Raw genomic sequence first — 17,368 nt, 5'->3', positions numbered from 1 at the left:
ACAGTTTGTAACTATTACTTAAAAAAAAGTTTTTTACAATTTGTTAAAAGTGTCATCATGTTTGTTATCAGACAGATAATCTGTGAAAAGCTCGATCTCCTCCACATCCTCCCTGAAGGTGTCTGAAGAATGCAATGTTCCTGACCCAAAACAACCAATCAGAGCCAAGAGGCGGGTCTTAGCGCTGTCAATCATGCTACATGTGCTAATGACAGGGAAAGAACTTGGAAAGATTGTTTATTGGTCCTTCAGTGGTGGCCATGCTAAGTAGCTGCAGCACTCACAACAGGCTGTGCTACCTGCAGTGCCACAGAGAGCAAGGAGAGGATGAGCAGCGCCACACAGAGGGTGATTGACAGCGCTAAGACCCTTCACCTGGCTCTGATTGGTTGTGAGTACTGGAAAAAAGAGAGGAGCTCGAGTTTTTTTTCACTTATTACGTCTCATACTGTACTATAAAATGACATTTAAACGAAAACGAATAAAAGTTACACACTACAGCCTCAATCATCTCAAACATTTAAGTGACAAAAACAGAGAATTTAAGGAAGTTTGAAGAACCAACTATTGGTCAAGACCGCTCTTTTTGCACAATCTTGCACATTGCACAGCTGCTTCAGTCTCACGTCCTCAATACTTTTACCATCGCAGAGACACAAAGCAGCAGAGGAACTAATTCAAACACACCCATTTCACACAAACTGAGACTCCCCTCTCGCTTCTCTCATTTCTGTCACTCAGCGCTATCTGACGCCGTCCTCCTCCTCTCCCTTTACAGCTCCTCTTAAAAAAAAAAAAAAACACACACACAAAAAAATCCAACCCTCTCTCTTTCTGTTTTTTTTTCCCTCACAGAAAACATGCTGGTCGGAGAGGAGGAGGAGAGAAGAAGAAGAAACGCCTCAGAGGCGACAAGAGAGTAAGGAAGCGGGGAAAGTTGTGACCAGATGGACCGGAGGAGGAAACGGGGATCTCCACTGCGCTTTTAGGAGGGGATCAATAAGCAAATACATGAATCAGAGCCGGTGAGTGAAAGAAGACAGGGCGCGTCGCCGCGGGTGCGTGGACGCGGACGTGAAGAAGACGGCGGCGTCTGTGGGTCCCGTCTCCGTGTGGATCTGGCTCCTCACGCGCCGCGGCAACTTTTGAGGGGCCTCCGAGAGGAAAAAAGGAGGCGAAGAAGAAGATTTGGAGGAGGGAAGAAGCTGATCGATACGCTCCCGGGAGTCCCGCGAGCGCAAGCCGCGGTTTAAGGCGTTGGCACCCGGGCAGGGGAGTCCCTCGTCATGGCCGGGGCCAAGCCGGGAGTCCACGCGTTGCAGCTGAAACCCGTGATCGTCCACGAAGAGCTGAAGAAAGGGAGCAAGTTCATCAGATGGGAAGAGGTGAGGTGCTTTCTGCTGAGTCTGCGCTTTCAAACGCATAAGTTGGAGATCAGCGTGTGTGTGTGTGTGTGTGTGTGCGTGCGTGCTTTTCATAACTAACAGCGCAGGTGTGCGTGGACCGTGTCCGAAACAGAGGAGCTCACTGTACTGAAAGTGTGTTAACGTGATACTCTGCCTTAAAGGAAAAGAAAGAAAGAAAGTCCCTCATCGGAGTTTTAAATGCGGCGTTTTGTGTTGACTTCCAGTCGAGCCGGTTTTCCCCTCACCTTTACGTAACTTCCCCCAACTTCTGCGTCCCTGGAGCACCTGTCTCAGCAGGACGCGTTCGAGGGGCGTGGGGCAAATCATGCTCAGGGTCTCACCTGAGAAGGTCATCGAGCTTGTTCTGGACGCGCTTCCGCGTATTTTTTTTTTTTTTTTTGGAGTCCATTCACGCAGACGTCTGCGTTTCACCTTCCGTGTGTTTATCTTCGTGTCTGGCAACCCTGACACGCACAGCCAGAGTCAACCAGCGAGGGCTGCAGGGTGTACCGGCCCGGTCCAACCCGTTAATGATTAACACCGAGGCTCAGGCTTCAGACTGCATGCACAGTGTTTGTGTGGAGTTGTGATCGTAAAGGTTTGGTCAACCTGCAGGAGTTCAAACCTGCCGGATGTAAATGGATGCCGTCATTCATGATTTCTAACTTAAATATAATTCTATTTTCAAAAAGAAATGAAAAGTTGCAGCTGATTCAGGGCAGTGGTTTTAAAAGCCTCCTCAGATTTGACATCATCATCATAATAATAATTGTAATAATGTTTTTAACAACTTCAGAAAGTGCGTGTTTAGTATTTCCGCCTTAGTATTTTAGTATTTCCATCTATCAGATGGATGTTCTGCAAAAAGAAGCAAAAATTCAGATTCATTTTTTATTTTATTTACTTTTTTGACAATTTTACAGCTATATATAAAAAAAAGAAACAGATGGGCCAATTATAATTATAAGAGGGTCAAAGTTCATGTTGTAATTTAAGTTTATAAGCTGGAATAGAAACAGCTAAATTTTTGTGTCTCCTTCAGAAGTTCAGAATTTGTTGAGTAAGAAATTCAACAAGTTCACCCGAAAAGCTCCATCTGCCTGTTGGCTCATAAATAAATGTTCGCCACTTTAGGAGAACACGCAGTCGTATTTCCACCACTTTTAAAAGTTTGTAGAGTGGAGCATAATTTCTATCACTTATAAAGTTCATAAAGTGGGACATGAGGTTGAATTTCTGTCACTTTAAAGGTTCGTAAATTGGTTCATGTGGCTCTATTTCTATTTAAAGTTCGCAGAGTGGAACATGCAGTAGATTATTTTAAAGTTTGGATTCATGGTTGAATTTTCATTCCTGTTTAATAGTTTTTGGTTGTTTCAGTCACTTTTTCACGTGAAGAATTAAGTTAAATTTTGTCGCTTTAGCAGTTCAGATAATAAGAAATTGTTGATGTTTCCATCGTTTGGTCAGAAGTTGGGTAGTTTTCTGGAAGTGAAACTTTTGTTTGGATTTCATCAATTTAAATGTTCAGAAGGTGAAAACGACGATTATATCGCCGTCACTTTTTCAGACGTTCATAGATATTTCTGTCACTGTGACAGCAGTTCAGAAAATGGACAGATGCTGATATTTATATCATTTTTATCCCTTTGGTTGTGTATTTTTGTTACTTTTTGAGCGCCGTCTGCTTGAAGCTTTGTCCCATCTCTGTAATATTGACTCTGTAATAATGAACAGCAAAGACCCAAATCTTAAAATAAAGGACGCGAGAAAATTTGGATTTTTATCTAGATGACATCAAATTTAATTTTCATTTGGTTCTTTTTGACACCAACAATCTTACTGAGGCAAAAAGCTTGCTCCAGGTATTTTAACAAAGATTTAACCAAATAAAAAGACAAAAAAAGAACATTGTCATGTCGTTTTGTGCATTGTAGGGTTTTTTCTTTTCTGTGACTGAAATGTGCTTTTATACTTCCTTTGCTTCTCCAACTCTTCCAGTTTCTCTCAGAGGGAATTCCCAGGAAATGCTTCTGCTGCTGATTAACTGTGTGAACGTTCAGAAACGCGTACAAAACGCCTCCCTGCCCGTCGTTTAGCGTCTTCACTGCTTCATGTTTCCCTAAAGAGGCAGCAAATGGAGGAGAGGAAACAAAATGTTCTTTACTCATGATTGTCACCCGTCCCTCCTGCAGCCTGACCAAGTTTTCGCCAGGTCTTTTGATTATTTCTGGAGCATCTTTTTATGTTTTTTGTCTGTTATTTCATGATAATTGTTTGATCACATGAATGTGGCGCCTTCAGAAGGGATAAAACCAGACCCCTCAGTTTGATTCCTCATCATTTTTCTTTCTTTCTTTTTTTTATTTTTATGATTTCACACAAGGAAATACACCAGGAGGTGTTCCTCATATATATTCAAATGTGGTAAGCTAAATTACAAATAGAAACCCATGACATCCTCATCATCCAGGCTTTCTCTGCTTGAGGGAAAGTAATTAGTATGTTCAGATTTCTAAAGACCATCAGTTGAAATTTGGTTAATTTACCTGCAACAGTTTAATTTGATTAGATATCAACCAGAGGGGAAAAGTTGTTTTTATGGCGTGTATGTAAACATCTGACCTTACATGGATATCACCAATTATAGTTTCAGAGTAAGTTTTCTTCCAGCTGCTGACCCGGACGAGTTGCCCTATTTGGTTTTTGACTAATTTTACAGTCGTGTAAATGTTACCGTGTTGTCCATGTGAAACAAGCTGTGCTGTTTTCTTCATGTGACAGTTTTTTTATTTATTGATAATGTCCCTGAGGTGTTTTTTGCTTTTTTGCGTCTGTTAAATATAACAATTCGAATCCATTAAATTCAGTGTAAAACATCAATATTTGCCATTTTGGATTAAAAAAATTCCAGAAAGCCTTTAGGTGACGCCAGGTGTCCAGGGATGAGGGGCCCTATTCAGAAAAAATATTTTATTAATTTAGATTACAGTACATTAATATATAGACTTTTAAATCAGCTGATATTAACTGATTCATGGTAAGTTTAATACAGCCAGTAATTCAATGTTGTTTCTAAAAAAATCATCTCTAACTTCAATCTGAATTTTGTTTATATTCATAAATATTCTTAAGTAATGCAGCTCACATCTATTTAGTCTTATAAAGTACAATGTTGACACACATTTATTAAAAAAAATAAATAAATAATTGCAAATCTTTCTATCCTCCCAAAGAAATTGGCGCCCTGGGCTACTGCCCAGATAAGACAGTCTGGTCCAGCTTACATCCTGTGTTACCTGACAGGTAATCTATTTGTTAAAATCTGATAACAACTGGTGTCCAGACAAAGTGCCTTGGGGAACTCCTGCCTGTTTACATCTCGTCCCTTCAGTTTGTCTCCCTCTACGTGGATCTGTGTGTTTTTTAAACGTCAACTTTCTCCGATAATCTTAACTGTGGGTTGCATATTTCCCTCGACATCTGCATTTTCCCCGTTGTTGTTTTGGATTCTAATATTTTCTCTGTCTGTAAAATTCACTGCGGAGTTTTCCAAAGGCCTTCAGGCTGCGAGACGAACAGAAAGACGCCCTGACTCATGCAAGGACGGGGGAGGAGGAGGAGGAGCAGGAATGCATTCCAAATTGACTCTTTCTTCCGTGTTTTGGCTCGCGAACACATGTGCTCATATGTGTTTGTGCACGCCTGGTCTTCGTTTCTTTTTTTTTTTTACTGGTTTTGTGTTGAATGACTTCCTGTTTGAGCTTGTTGTGAGCCTCCAGAGCCAAACCATTTTTTCCCTTGGTTCTGTCGCGCTGCTCCAGCCCGGCCCAGTGCAGCCCGGCCGCAATTCAATTTAGGCAGATTCCAACTGGAATCCAGTTAAAATTCCTCCCAAATAACCAATTAAGCGAGGCGCTTCAGACTGCTTGTCTGCAGCGCAGCTTTAGGGCTCCGTCAGTGATTTGGAAGTGAGCTTACGCTGCAGCTGAACTCTGAGATTTCTTTAATTTTAGCAAATTACTCAAAAAACGCAACCTTTTGCTTGATTTTTGTACAATAAAACTTTTCTACCTGTTTATTTGTTTTTTGACCTAATGAGAAAAGTGGTGTAGCTGATTAGTTTATCCAGTTTAATGTAGTTACTTTAATCTGGACCTGCACACACCGTCACACGCAGTCACATGTTAAGTTTTGGAAATCGGACATCCTGGCTTCTTTTCACATTCATGTTTAGCTAAATTAGGGACGGAGGGCCATAAAACATACATTTCAGGCTTATAAGTTTTGTGGATACTGAATCAAATCCTACAAGCCGCGCCACATTTCACTTCAAACTTTAATTTTCAGCCAGAAATGATCTCCTTTTTCCTTTATGTCAGTATTTCTTTGTCAATCCAATCTGAAAAACTTGCGCTATTCTCCAATATTCAAGCTTTTGCTTTTCTAATTTCCATCATTTAGTCTGAAAGCCCTTTTTTCTTGTTTGGCCATATAAACAAGCCTGTTTTAGTGGTGCAGACACATGCGTAATCTGGGCCATTTTCTGTTTGGCTCTTAGCGGGTTTTAATCTAAATGACTTTGAGGTCTGCTCAGCTGCAGGGCAGATGGTAATGTAGCTTGTTAAACCCGGCTGCTACAAGTTTAGATATACTTTGAATTTTTAATTTCTTTGCTTCTTTTGAAAGGATCACAGAGAAGATTGATATTTTGTCTTGTTTGTAAACGAGTAGCTGCAATAGCTCGACATGGAGATCAAACACCAGGAAGTTGCTGTGTGACATGAAAACGTGACAAATGCTCAAAATGTCCACAGTGATCCAGTCTGAAATCAAAGCAGCTGCTTTTCTGAGTCCTGTCCAAGCGGAAAACTATTTAAATGCTGCTGTTTTAGAGGTTTACTGTAAATCTGGTTTGGGATGAATATCTTCGCTGAAAGGCAAACAAACAAACAAATTGCATAACCTCCGTTATAAAGAGGAAACATTTTTACATGGAATTTAGATGTGGAGCTGATAAGTGAGCTCTAATTGTTAGCAAACAAAAACAGATTTGGTGATTTTGACTTACTTTTAAGTTGATGTGAAGCTAACTTAGGCTACATACACTCATTAGATCTCGATGCCCACGTTAAAGTTGTTGCTGAAAATCTGATTATTTTATTTTGTAGCATGTTTGCTCATTCTACTTATGAAATGTGACAGCAGTCAAACTTCTGTGTGAAAGATTTGACGTATTCCTGTCAATGCTCATTGTAAAAGATAGCATAAGCTAGCATTTTGCTACATTAGCTGTCATTAGTTTGTATCTCCCTTTGTTTACAAAACAGACTGAAGTCATATAAAAAAAGAGAGAACTTTCTGCTAATAATTTTGACAATCTGCTCTATTACCTAAAAAATAAATTTAGCAAAACTGAGTCTTTGGCTACATGTGGTAGTGTTTGCAACCTGTGTAGTTATAGTTCTAGCATCTCATGTCTGTTTTGCTTTCGGCCATTTTCAGTGAATATTAGCATGAACAATCACGCAAGGAAGAAATTAAAAATCAGAGTTGAACATGAACAGAATGAAGACCTTCATGTTCAGACTCGTATTTTCGCTTTTATTCTCACGCTTTGCCTATCTATCAGCTTGGCACCAGCATGATTATGTCACGGCGCACTGTTTATTTAAAAACAATAATTTAAGGTTTCCATTCCAAGTGACATAATTTTTATGCAAACTTGTCAGTATTTGTGGGACATTCCTGCTGGGGTTCGTTATGTGTTGCATGTCGAAGCAACAAGTTCCGATTTGTCAGATGTTTCAGAGATTAGAGCAAAGAAAAAAAGAAGAACGAAGAGAGAAGGATGTTGCGAATGTGTGACACCAAGTCTAGAAACGCTCCTGACATCTTGTCAGGTCGGTGAGAAACAAGCCCTGGATGCAGGGAGGGCGAGAGGTGAAAGGTCAACCACAGCCACATGTGAAGTGTGGTGCTGACATCTGTGCTGTTGAGCTGTGGTAACATCTTGACTCCCATTCATTCCAAGCTTTGCTGCTCGTGTTTATCTCACAACTAATCTCTTCCTCATTCATTATTCTGTCATTTCTTGCTCGGTCTTTTCCCCACTCATTTGCTTCCTGCCTGTTTATGTTCCTGTTAAATTTGTTTCTGGTCGAGCCTCTTTCTTTTGTTTTGTTTGAAAGGGTAGATGATTTAAAATCACCCAATTTATATTTTTACATTGTTCAACACCTTTATAGATGTATTAACCGTTGAATTAAGCAGAAGCTTAAATCTTTTCTGTAATATTCTAATATTTCATTTGTCCTGTGGTGCATTGTCATGGCCAGCTTATGTCGGAGTTTATTTATTATTTGGAAGACACTACAAGAGTTTATCCTATTTAATAGTGTTTTAAAGTCACTTATACTGATGTTAGGGAAGAGCTAATGTGAAATTAGATGCTCCTTTAGTATTTCATTTAGAAACCTTAGGTTTTAAAAATAATTTATAATATTTTTATGTTTTTGTCATCATGAATAAGTTGATAGCCAGTAAACAAAAGGAGGGAATACATAGCTGAATAGTTTGCAGGAGACCTAAAAACATAATCTCAACTAAAATCTAAGCAGAACATAATACCACATTTGACAATAGGCCAAAAAGTTTCACATCTTCCATATGCAAATGACAAGAAAGTAAATTATATTCCTAACAAAATAGACTTTTTCTGATAGTTTAGCATGTTTTTTTTATGTAGCTACACACTAGCCAAGTCAGGCTAGCTGATTTGCATTTCGTTGTGTTTTTTGTGTGTAAATTAATCAGAAAAGTGGAAATTGCCTCTACACACACGGTTATTATTGATTGTGCAGAACATCTACAAATTAAGGGGTTCAGCTGCAGAAAGATGAAAGTTAAATGAACGGAGTGAAGAAATAAAGCGTGCAGCAGGGAGAGCAGCAGCCAGAAGTACTCAGGGTGAACACAACCAGACCCAGCCAACAGAGATCTTATCGAGACTTAGCAAAAACTGCCAGTTATCTGGATTAATCACTATTTATCTGGTGTAGTCACTATCGTCGCCATGTGACGATAGCGCTAAACAGCAATGAGCTTTCTGTTTTGCTCATTTCCACCTCCGTCTCCTCCCTCTTTTCTCGGTGGAGTGCAAAGGTGACCGGCTGTCATCAACTTTCAGCATATGGGCAAAGCAGCAGCTGAACTATGCTCACACAGATCTCACCGCCACCGAGCACAGAGAGGCCGGGCCCACCAAAGGTGCGCTTGAAACCAGCCACTTTTATCAGCTTCCACACTAATGGCTTTCTCCTGACTCACACACACTCGCAGGCATATTAAAGCAATGAAAAAATGGCTGCACTGTTGGAAAGTAATGTGTGTATACTCATTTGTGTGACTTTTTCTGGTATATTCACTGACTTGATGACCTGTTTATGAGGACAAGACCAGAGGAATCCTCTTTTATAGGGCTTAGAGGCAATTTGATTAGCTTAATCAAATTAGGTTTTGATTAAGGTAAATTATAAGTTGTTTTTTTATGCAAAAGAAACAACACTTTTTAGGATATTTTTGTGCCTCCATTTGGGTCTCAACTGCATGCAAAAACAGCCTAAGCACTTGGAAAAAAAAACACAATTGTTGGGGGGAAATAAGTTGATGTATGTGGAAAATGAACGGTTTGACAGGAACTGCGCGCTTGCCGAGCAACCCAAGCCAAGCTCCAGCATGTTTGGTCAGCTGGTTTTACTGCTGTTGTGCTGTGTTTTGTTGTTGACTTACCATTCAGAAACCATTTGCCACATTGTTGTTGGTTGTGCAGGAAGCGCCGTTTCTGCTGTTCAAAGATGTATCTGTAATAAATCAATAGGTATATATATATACATATATATATATGTAGAGGCAGGATAGGAATAAATGCACTTAGTAAAATGAATGGAAGTCAATACAACGTCCTTATATGGGTAGGAAGACAAACTTGTGTGCCCTGGAAGGGTTGTAATTTTTCAAGAGGGGCTCGTTAGCCAGTCGGTATACAACATCAGCCCCAGGGTGGTCTCTCCACTCCGTCTCTGGGTGTTTGACAGTGAAGACTAGTAATGAAGCCATTTGTCGGATGGGACATTAGGATGGATGGAGGGTCCGCAGAGCCTCAAGAACCCTTTAGGTAGTTTAAGACAGAAGAAATGGATGGAAATGTCTGCAAGCTGTGTGACATGAAAAGGCCAGAATGAGGAAGCAAAGCTAGACTTCAGAAAGCTCCTCCGTATGCCTGTTAATTAGGGAGTGGGCTCTGATTATAGGCCCACCACCCACTGTCACAGAAACACACCGCGGGGGTCATGTACAGTCAACAAGGTGTGGGAAGAGGCCATGCTCTATTGATTTTCTTGGACAGGGCTTTCCTTTAGTTTCAGAGGGAGCATCAAGCACAGTTTAGAAGTACACATAGGACACATTCACACCAGTTTAATCTACTTCAAGCAAACTCCGGTTGATTTGCCACAAAAGTCCAGTTTGTTGAATACGCAATTGAACTCCGATGAGGATACAAAATGCGAACTCTGGTCAGCCTAAAAGTCAAGATCTGGATACTATTAAAGTGAACTCTGGTTCAGTGTGAATGTGTATGTGAACGCCAACTGGACTAGAGACTGCTCCAAAAGCAGGAAGTGGACTGTAGCACAGGGAATTCTGGGTAAATGCAACCAAAACGAACGTGAGACTCCAGAGAATAGTCTTTCACCAGCAACAAAAAAGAAATCCTATAGCTGCGAAAATTTGACGGCACTCCATTTTAGTTGTCATTTCATAAGAAAGAAATGACAGCAGGTTTGAACGAGGAAAAACTGGGTTCCTCAGGTAAACTGGGATATTTTACAAAGAAGTGACAACAAAACCAGTTGAAGACCATAACTGGACGACCTCAGCTTAACCAAATTATCCAGTAATAGACTGGACTTGAGTCGTAATGCCCCAGTCAGTTGTCCATGTTTAGCTTTTTAAGTAATTCCAGATTTCCTGCATATCGCTTTGTAAAACGACAACACATGCAACAGTGATTGTGTGCGACTTCTGTCCTAGCATTTCACTGGGGAGACCAGAACACTGTTCTGTTTACGGGAGGCCGACACACCTGCAGATAAATCAAATAAAATAACTTAAGTACAGATTTTGTTTTTTTAGCAGTTGATAATAAACATGTTCACAGTAATTTTTATAAAGGTTTTTAATAATGAAACTACAAATCAAACCTTTGTGACCCGGTGGTATTTCAAACTTGATAACATTACCTGGTTTATACCCCAACCAGTCCTAATGTAGTAAAACATTTGGACGACCCTGACATAGAAATATTACTTGTAGGTATTCAGTGCCTCAGATAGTGGAAAATTATACCTGGTGACATTTGTGTAAAATTGTGTTTTTAAAGATTCATTCTCTAATTACACACAATGAAAAAAATTAGTTCCTTATTTAAGGAAATTCCAAATAAATGGTTTAATCAATAATAATCAATTTAAGACAAGCTAAATGTTTTAAGTTGTAATCTAACAAAAAGGATCATGTTTCACTGAATTAACAAACTAAAAATTATTTACATAGTATTTTGGTGATATAAGGAGGTATTGAATGACACTTTTAGGTTTTCCAATTGAAAACCATCACAAGCAAACAACTGTTGACTGTGGCGTATGTAAAACCGTCCCTCAAATCATGCAAAATTTAATCCAAACACAATGATGTGTGTGTGCCATAATTTGCATAAGTGTGATTTTATCCCCCAGCCAGTTCTTATCAGAACTTAGCCCAGCGATAATAAGGATCAAGTCCATACATCCCACATCTGAGTGAACAACAATTTGACTCCAACTGGAAATTTGTGACCAACTGGTTGAAAACAGAGTGAAGAGAGAACCATTAAAAACGCAACATGCAATGACCAAACCTCTGGGCAAACAAGTAAAATAGGTAATAATCAATAAATGGCAACAATTTATAATGGTGTCCTAATTTTTATATATATATATACATTTTAAACATAAGGACTACGTCTTCAAGCTACATTTTTGATAAATGAGGCACTGAAGTCCAAAGATATTTTGTTTACTTTGCTTTAATCCTGTTTTCTTTAATCAAACTCTAGTTTGTTTGCCTAAAACGTCCAGATCATTTGGGGAGGTGTGAATGCGAACCGCTGCTCTGCTTATAAACCTCGGTCTTCTTGATTTGATAAAAGTGAAATCCGGTGGGGCTTCAGATGCAGTGTGAATCCCAAATGTACTGGAGACTGCTCCAAACGCAAGAAGTGGACTATAACGCAGGGCATTCTGGGTAAATACAAGCAAAACAAATGCAAAAACTCTAGCAGGAGAAATAACTCGTGGTCTTTTACTAACGACAAAATAGCTGCTAAAATCCGACGCTACTCCATTTTTTTTCTTACATTTTGTGAAGAAGAAAGTTGCGCTCAGAAGAAAACCTCTTCTTCTGAGGTTTTTATGTCGTTTCTTTCAGGGGTTCCTGGTGCACCGCCACCGCAGGCCAGGAAGGGAAAAAGAGTTTTCAATAGTTTGGCACAGTGCAGTATGAAAGTGAACTGCAGCAGCTGAAAATGTAACAAATGTTGCAAACCGCCTCTTCTGGACTATCTCTGTTACTTACAGTTTTAAATCTCTGTGCTGCTTTTGTGCTGCATTGTTTCTGCTCACATCATCTTTTTATGTTAAAAAATATATTTCTCCAACTTTGAAGCCAATCGAGGAGTCGCTGCGCCGTTGTTTAAAATATTTTTGATGACAAAAGTGTTATCACAGATCTACAATCTGCAGTTTAAGCTGAATAAAAAGCGGTTTTATTTTGGGAAAGTAAATCTGTCTCACATTACTCTAAACTCAAATTGGATTAAAGTTACATTTTTCTTGTAATACTCCAATTTGCTGTCAGTGTCCAAGTGAAGCATTTTGATTTCCTGCACATGCATTTAATAGAAAGCCAGGTTCTGTCAGTATTGATGACGTTGAGTCACTCTGGACAGCGAGGAATGCGTTTAGCTCAGTTATGTTGTCTTTTTAGCTCAGCATGCAAAAAGATAAACAAACATGGCGGTGAGTCACTCAAAGAGGAGCGCCGCTCCAACGTTTTCGGGATCCCCTGGCCGTCTGAAGGGAGCCTCTGACATGAGGTCAGAGCCTTAAGATGGTAATCACAGCAGCACATTTGGGACCGAATGGCTCCCCGGTTGTCCCAGTGACTAAACCGAGGTCAGGAGTTCAGTCATTTATAGAGCAGAGTTCACCTTTCATCCCAGTTATGCTCATGTTACTCTGTCAGGGGGGTTATGTGAAGACAGACCAGAATTTCCTTCTGGTTTTTGCTCCAGAAGGAGATTTGATGTCTTGTTTGTAGCAAATGATTTGCTTTTTTTAAAGAGAAAAATTATTGCTGCTTAGTGCGGCTTTATGATGTTTTGTAAAATCGCCGAGGTCATCCTTATTGCTCTTCTAACTCAGGACTCTGTTACAAGAAAAAAACGCATTTACAACTTTTTAGTGCATTTTTATGGACTTTTTTCTTTTCCTTTCTTTCTTTCTTAAAATAAAAATTACATTAATTGGCTTTTCAACCATCCTGTCTGAGTGTTATATGACTACTGGATGCGGGCCACAAAATTTTTAGCTTAATTACAAAAGTACAATCACAATATCAGCAGAATAAAGACACAAAATTAAAACTTAGTGGAAAAGGGTCTTAATGAAAAAAAGCTTAGTTATGATTTCACGTTAGCAGCTCAGTTTGTGTGACCCTGTGTTTGTGTTTCTTCTTTTAAATAGACTCCTTTGTTTGTTTAATTGAATCAAAATCCTTCTACTGATATTAATTTGTTCATGGTGTGTTAAAAGATTAAATATTTCCTTAGTTGAAAAACTTGTACCAAAATATAACGTCACAAGATGCTCAACATTTCTCATTTTATTTCTTGTGTTTTAGTTTTCATAAAATTACTACGTCATTCTCCAAATATTATGACGGTGTTCTTGTGATTTTATGACATTGTAAAATTATAGCTTGGCCCTAATATTGTGTCAGAGTTGACCTGATTTCAAAGTCCAAATAAATAGAAGCTGTAAAACACACTTGTTAACCAAGACGGCTGCCGTGAGCGCGTTGACATCACTCTGAGCTATTGAAACCCAAGGAAAGTCCGGATTTTCCAAAAATTAAATCTTTAAAAGCCAAAATTTTGATTTGTCGATGAAGTCGATTCTATTTCCCAGCAATAAAACTATTTCTGTTCAATTATTTTCATGCTTGTAGTTTCTATGTTTATAAAATTAAATTTAACACAGTGGAGAATGATCACTGCCAGCAAAAACTAATTTTAACCTTTTACATTCTGGCGTCTGCTCCAGTTCTGACCAGCATTATTACTCTGATGCATATTTATCTAAAGAACTGCGTGGCCAAGATGCCTTATATATCCTTTTCTGTTGCTGTTTCATCGTCTGCTCAGGTATCTGAACAATTAAAAAGATTCTGAAAACAAATCTCTTCAAACAGACTTTCTGCACTGGTTTAGTGTGAAGAACTGGTTTTTACTGGTAGGATTCCTTGTGTATTGTTTCAGTTCCCAGACGGCTTTTATACTACGCTTTTAAAGCTATTTCTGTTTTATTTTTGACCCACTTACTTGTAATTCATCATGCTAGACTTGTTTATATGCCACCTGTGAAGCACTTTGGTGCATCTGGAATAGTTTTTAAAATGTTTAAATGGCATGCAGTGATTATGAGGATCACAATGCAGCAATCAAAACATTGCCAAGAACACACTTCAAGTTAAATCCACATATGATATAAATTGACACAAACACTTAAAAATTGTGTGGATAGAGTGAAAAGTCCTCCATATTTACATAATACTAGGGTGTCATATAAAGACATATTTTTGTGGTTAAGTGCTTAATTGGTCTGTTTTTGCCAAGAAAGCAATCGGTGATCGTGTGAAATTTCAAGATGATATGATTGAAGACACCACAAGATCATCAATATATGCGAGTACATTCCTGCTTAGGGTGGGGATGGAACTCAGCCATAGGCGAAACTAAGGTTTTAAATTAGTCTTCAGCGTTAAAATATTCATGTTTGATAGTTTATGTTTTATATTTTAAGGTTTTCTGGCTCTAAACCATGATTATTTGTGCTCTTTAAGCCATCCAATTATACTGCTAAACAACATTAAGGGGATTATCAATTTAGGACTGATGTACAAATATGAAACTATTTTAGTTCATTCACATTGAACTGAGATGTCCCATCAGGTTTTATTCTGTTTTTCTGACTTGGTTTCTTCTTTTTCAACCCTTTTCTTCTCCCTCCCATCCTCCTTTCCATCGTTCCCACCTGGTTTTCATCCTCCCTCTTTCTCTCATCCTCCTGCCAATTCAAACCTTTGCCCTGTTTTATCTTTAGCCACCCTTGGAGCCTAAAGTGAAGGTACGTTCTTAGTCATAATAGCTAATAATTATAGAGCACTTAAGGTTTTATTACTGGCTTTATATTGAGAGTGACTGGCTAAAACCTTGGCTCAGCTTGACACTGGTATTACTATTATAAATAGTAATTTTAGAGTCGTATAAAGATGCGGTTTGTTTTTGCTGCATTCTCAGTTTGATTTGATGAAATTATTTTGTGATTTTCACGCTAGAGTAGCTAACGTTTAGCTAGCCCAGATTATACTTTGTTAAATTTCCACCATTGCTGCTGCCCTTCGTCGAGCTGCTTGTAAGACCCTTCCAGAACCCGGAGTGGGTCGACCGTTTGGCGGCAGACACACTCGGTATTTATTCTGACAAGGGACGAAATCAAGATGGCGGCTCACTGCAATCCGGAAGCTTCTGCCCAACGGTTAACAGAGAGGTGGGGGGGCGAGAGGGGGAGGAGCTGTCGGTGACCGGTTGCTACGGTAACCACCAACTGCCAAGAGCAGCGTAACGGAACTTAAGACACTAAAAAATGTCTGGAGAAGCAACTTCTTGACCTTCTTCATGCTGCAGGAGTAGTAGTAGTAGTGACTGGTGTCCCTGAGACATCCGTCACTTTAAAAACAATCTGTGTCGTCGCTGTTTTCCGCCACGTCTGGTCTCTGTATTATTGTCTGAGTGTAGCTGATGAGCCAGAGTCTGCCTCTCTCTCTGTGTGTGTGTCTGTGTTGTATGACTCCATAATGATGATGCCATTGACATGTTGATTTGGGTTCCTGTGCCGTCATTATGCTGAATATGAATGAGACCTTCAAGCCGGCCGAGCACCAGAACAAACGTAAACATGGCACCGCAACCCGATGTCACCGCCGCTCCACGTGTCGTTTCTGTCACTATTTTATCCATCAAATTGCTGTTTTGTTTAATTTAACTTGATTCCTCAGCAACAAATAGCGATAAGATTGATATTTCTCTCTCTTACTTGTTAGAAATAAATGAATGTTTATGCTTCTGTTGGTTTAAATGTCAGTCAGTTGCTCCCCACATTGACCTTCAAATTAAACAAAAATGTTTGTGCAGCACAAATTGTGCTGCTATCTTTTAAAATTTATTAATGAACATTTCCAAAGGTCACCAAAGATCAAAATGCCTGTTCACATTTACAGAAGAAAACAAAACATGGTGTCCATAAACTCTGCTGCGTTTCTGCAGCAACTTTTTTTTTTGTTTCTGTCTTTATTTTTAAGATAATTTATAAAAACAGCAAAGGTCACCAAAGACCAACCTGCCAATTCAACCCACATTAAAACAATCAAACAAAATTTTGATTGATAAATTAATTGTGCTTCGGTGAATCAGATCGTAAAATTTACTGTCTGGCCATCAGTGTGATTTCTCTTTACTTTTCTAAATTTGCTTTGCAAAAAAAAATCTAAAAAATGTCTTCATTCATTCCTTCAGTATTTGGTATAACTGCCTTTTCTTGGTTTTCTATTGTTAATAGAATTGCAAAAATCTCAAACATTTTTCAAAATCATGTTAAGGTGTTTGTGTGTAGAATTTTGAGAAAAAATAAATTAATTCAAGTTCTGTTAACTGATAAACGTATAGAAACGTATGGAGTCAGACGCTGCTTCAACCAGGACTTATGAGCACCAGCTATTCGATGTTTATTCATTTTACCAATAACTAAACTAAATCCCCTAAAATTTACGTACATAATGCAATGTTTTGTTAAGCCTTTAGCTGTGCTTTAGTTTTCTGATCGTCTTATGTTATCAGGTTGAGCAACTACAATCTGTTCGGAAAATGAGCCGATGTGTTATGACCGCTACTCAAATATTAGAGATGCAAAAGTAATGCACAGTTTTCCTCTATAAAAAAAAATAAATTCTAAAACTCAATTCTCTAAATGAAGTAACAGTAAAAGAAATGGCATCCACAACCTAAAACAAACCTTTTAAATTTGCTGAACCAGGAGATGTCATCGTGTTTTGTTTTGCTTTAACGTCTCGTTTTCTGTCGTCTAGGAATACAACGCTTTTCCCGTCCTGGGGACCCTGAAAGTCGACGAAAATGGGTTTTACTTGACGTGGACAGCCGGGGGCGTACAGGTAAGACAAATGCAGAGAAAAACCCTCAAATGTTCGTTTGAAATTGAAGAGAAAATGATTTTTTTTTTTGCTATCCGAGGAAACAGAAATGGACCTCGATGTGTTTTTAATGCCCTAATATGAGCGACAACATTTACTTGTCCACTTTAACACGGCTGTATGGGAAAATAGACCGAGTTCCTCTCTTTTATGTTTTTTAGCTGCTTCTCCTCCTCTGAGCTCCTATAAAGTCTCATTTTGTGGTTTTCCTGTCCATTAGCTCCATTAAAAATTGGCCTGTTCAATTTGTGGTGGGTTTCGTGTTTGTCTTCTTCTCTTTCCTGCTGCCGGCTCCCCGATGTCGTTGTGGTCTTTAT

The 17,368-nt window shown here is 39.0% G+C and overlaps 1 protein-coding gene across 2 annotated transcripts in view; it reads left to right on the top strand.

Annotated features, from left to right (window-relative positions):
• Positions 1-647: 647 nt before the first annotated feature.
• The window catches only part of plcb3 (phospholipase C, beta 3 (phosphatidylinositol-specific)), a 76,531-nt gene continuing 59,810 nt past the window's right edge, over positions 648-17,368 (top strand). The window contains exons 1-2 of one of the 2 annotated variants that reach the window (XM_055051027.1): positions 648-1,385; positions 16,929-17,012. In XM_055051027.1, the coding sequence (XP_054907002.1) occupies positions 1,287-1,385; positions 16,929-17,012 (183 nt within the window). In that variant the 5' untranslated portion in view covers positions 648-1,286. Of the gene's footprint in view, positions 1,386-8,606; positions 8,676-16,928; positions 17,013-17,368 lie in introns of those variants that run through there. The other variant, XM_055051028.1, reaches the window with a different exon arrangement.

Source organism: Poeciliopsis prolifica, unplaced genomic scaffold (assembly GCF_027474105.1).
Source record: "Poeciliopsis prolifica strain line A6 unplaced genomic scaffold, Auburn_PproV2 SCAFFOLD032, whole genome shotgun sequence".
Taxonomy (NCBI): domain Eukaryota; kingdom Metazoa; phylum Chordata; class Actinopteri; order Cyprinodontiformes; family Poeciliidae; genus Poeciliopsis; species Poeciliopsis prolifica.
The sequence above is the reverse complement of the archived record's forward strand: the minus strand, read 5'-3'. Positions and strand labels throughout refer to the sequence as shown.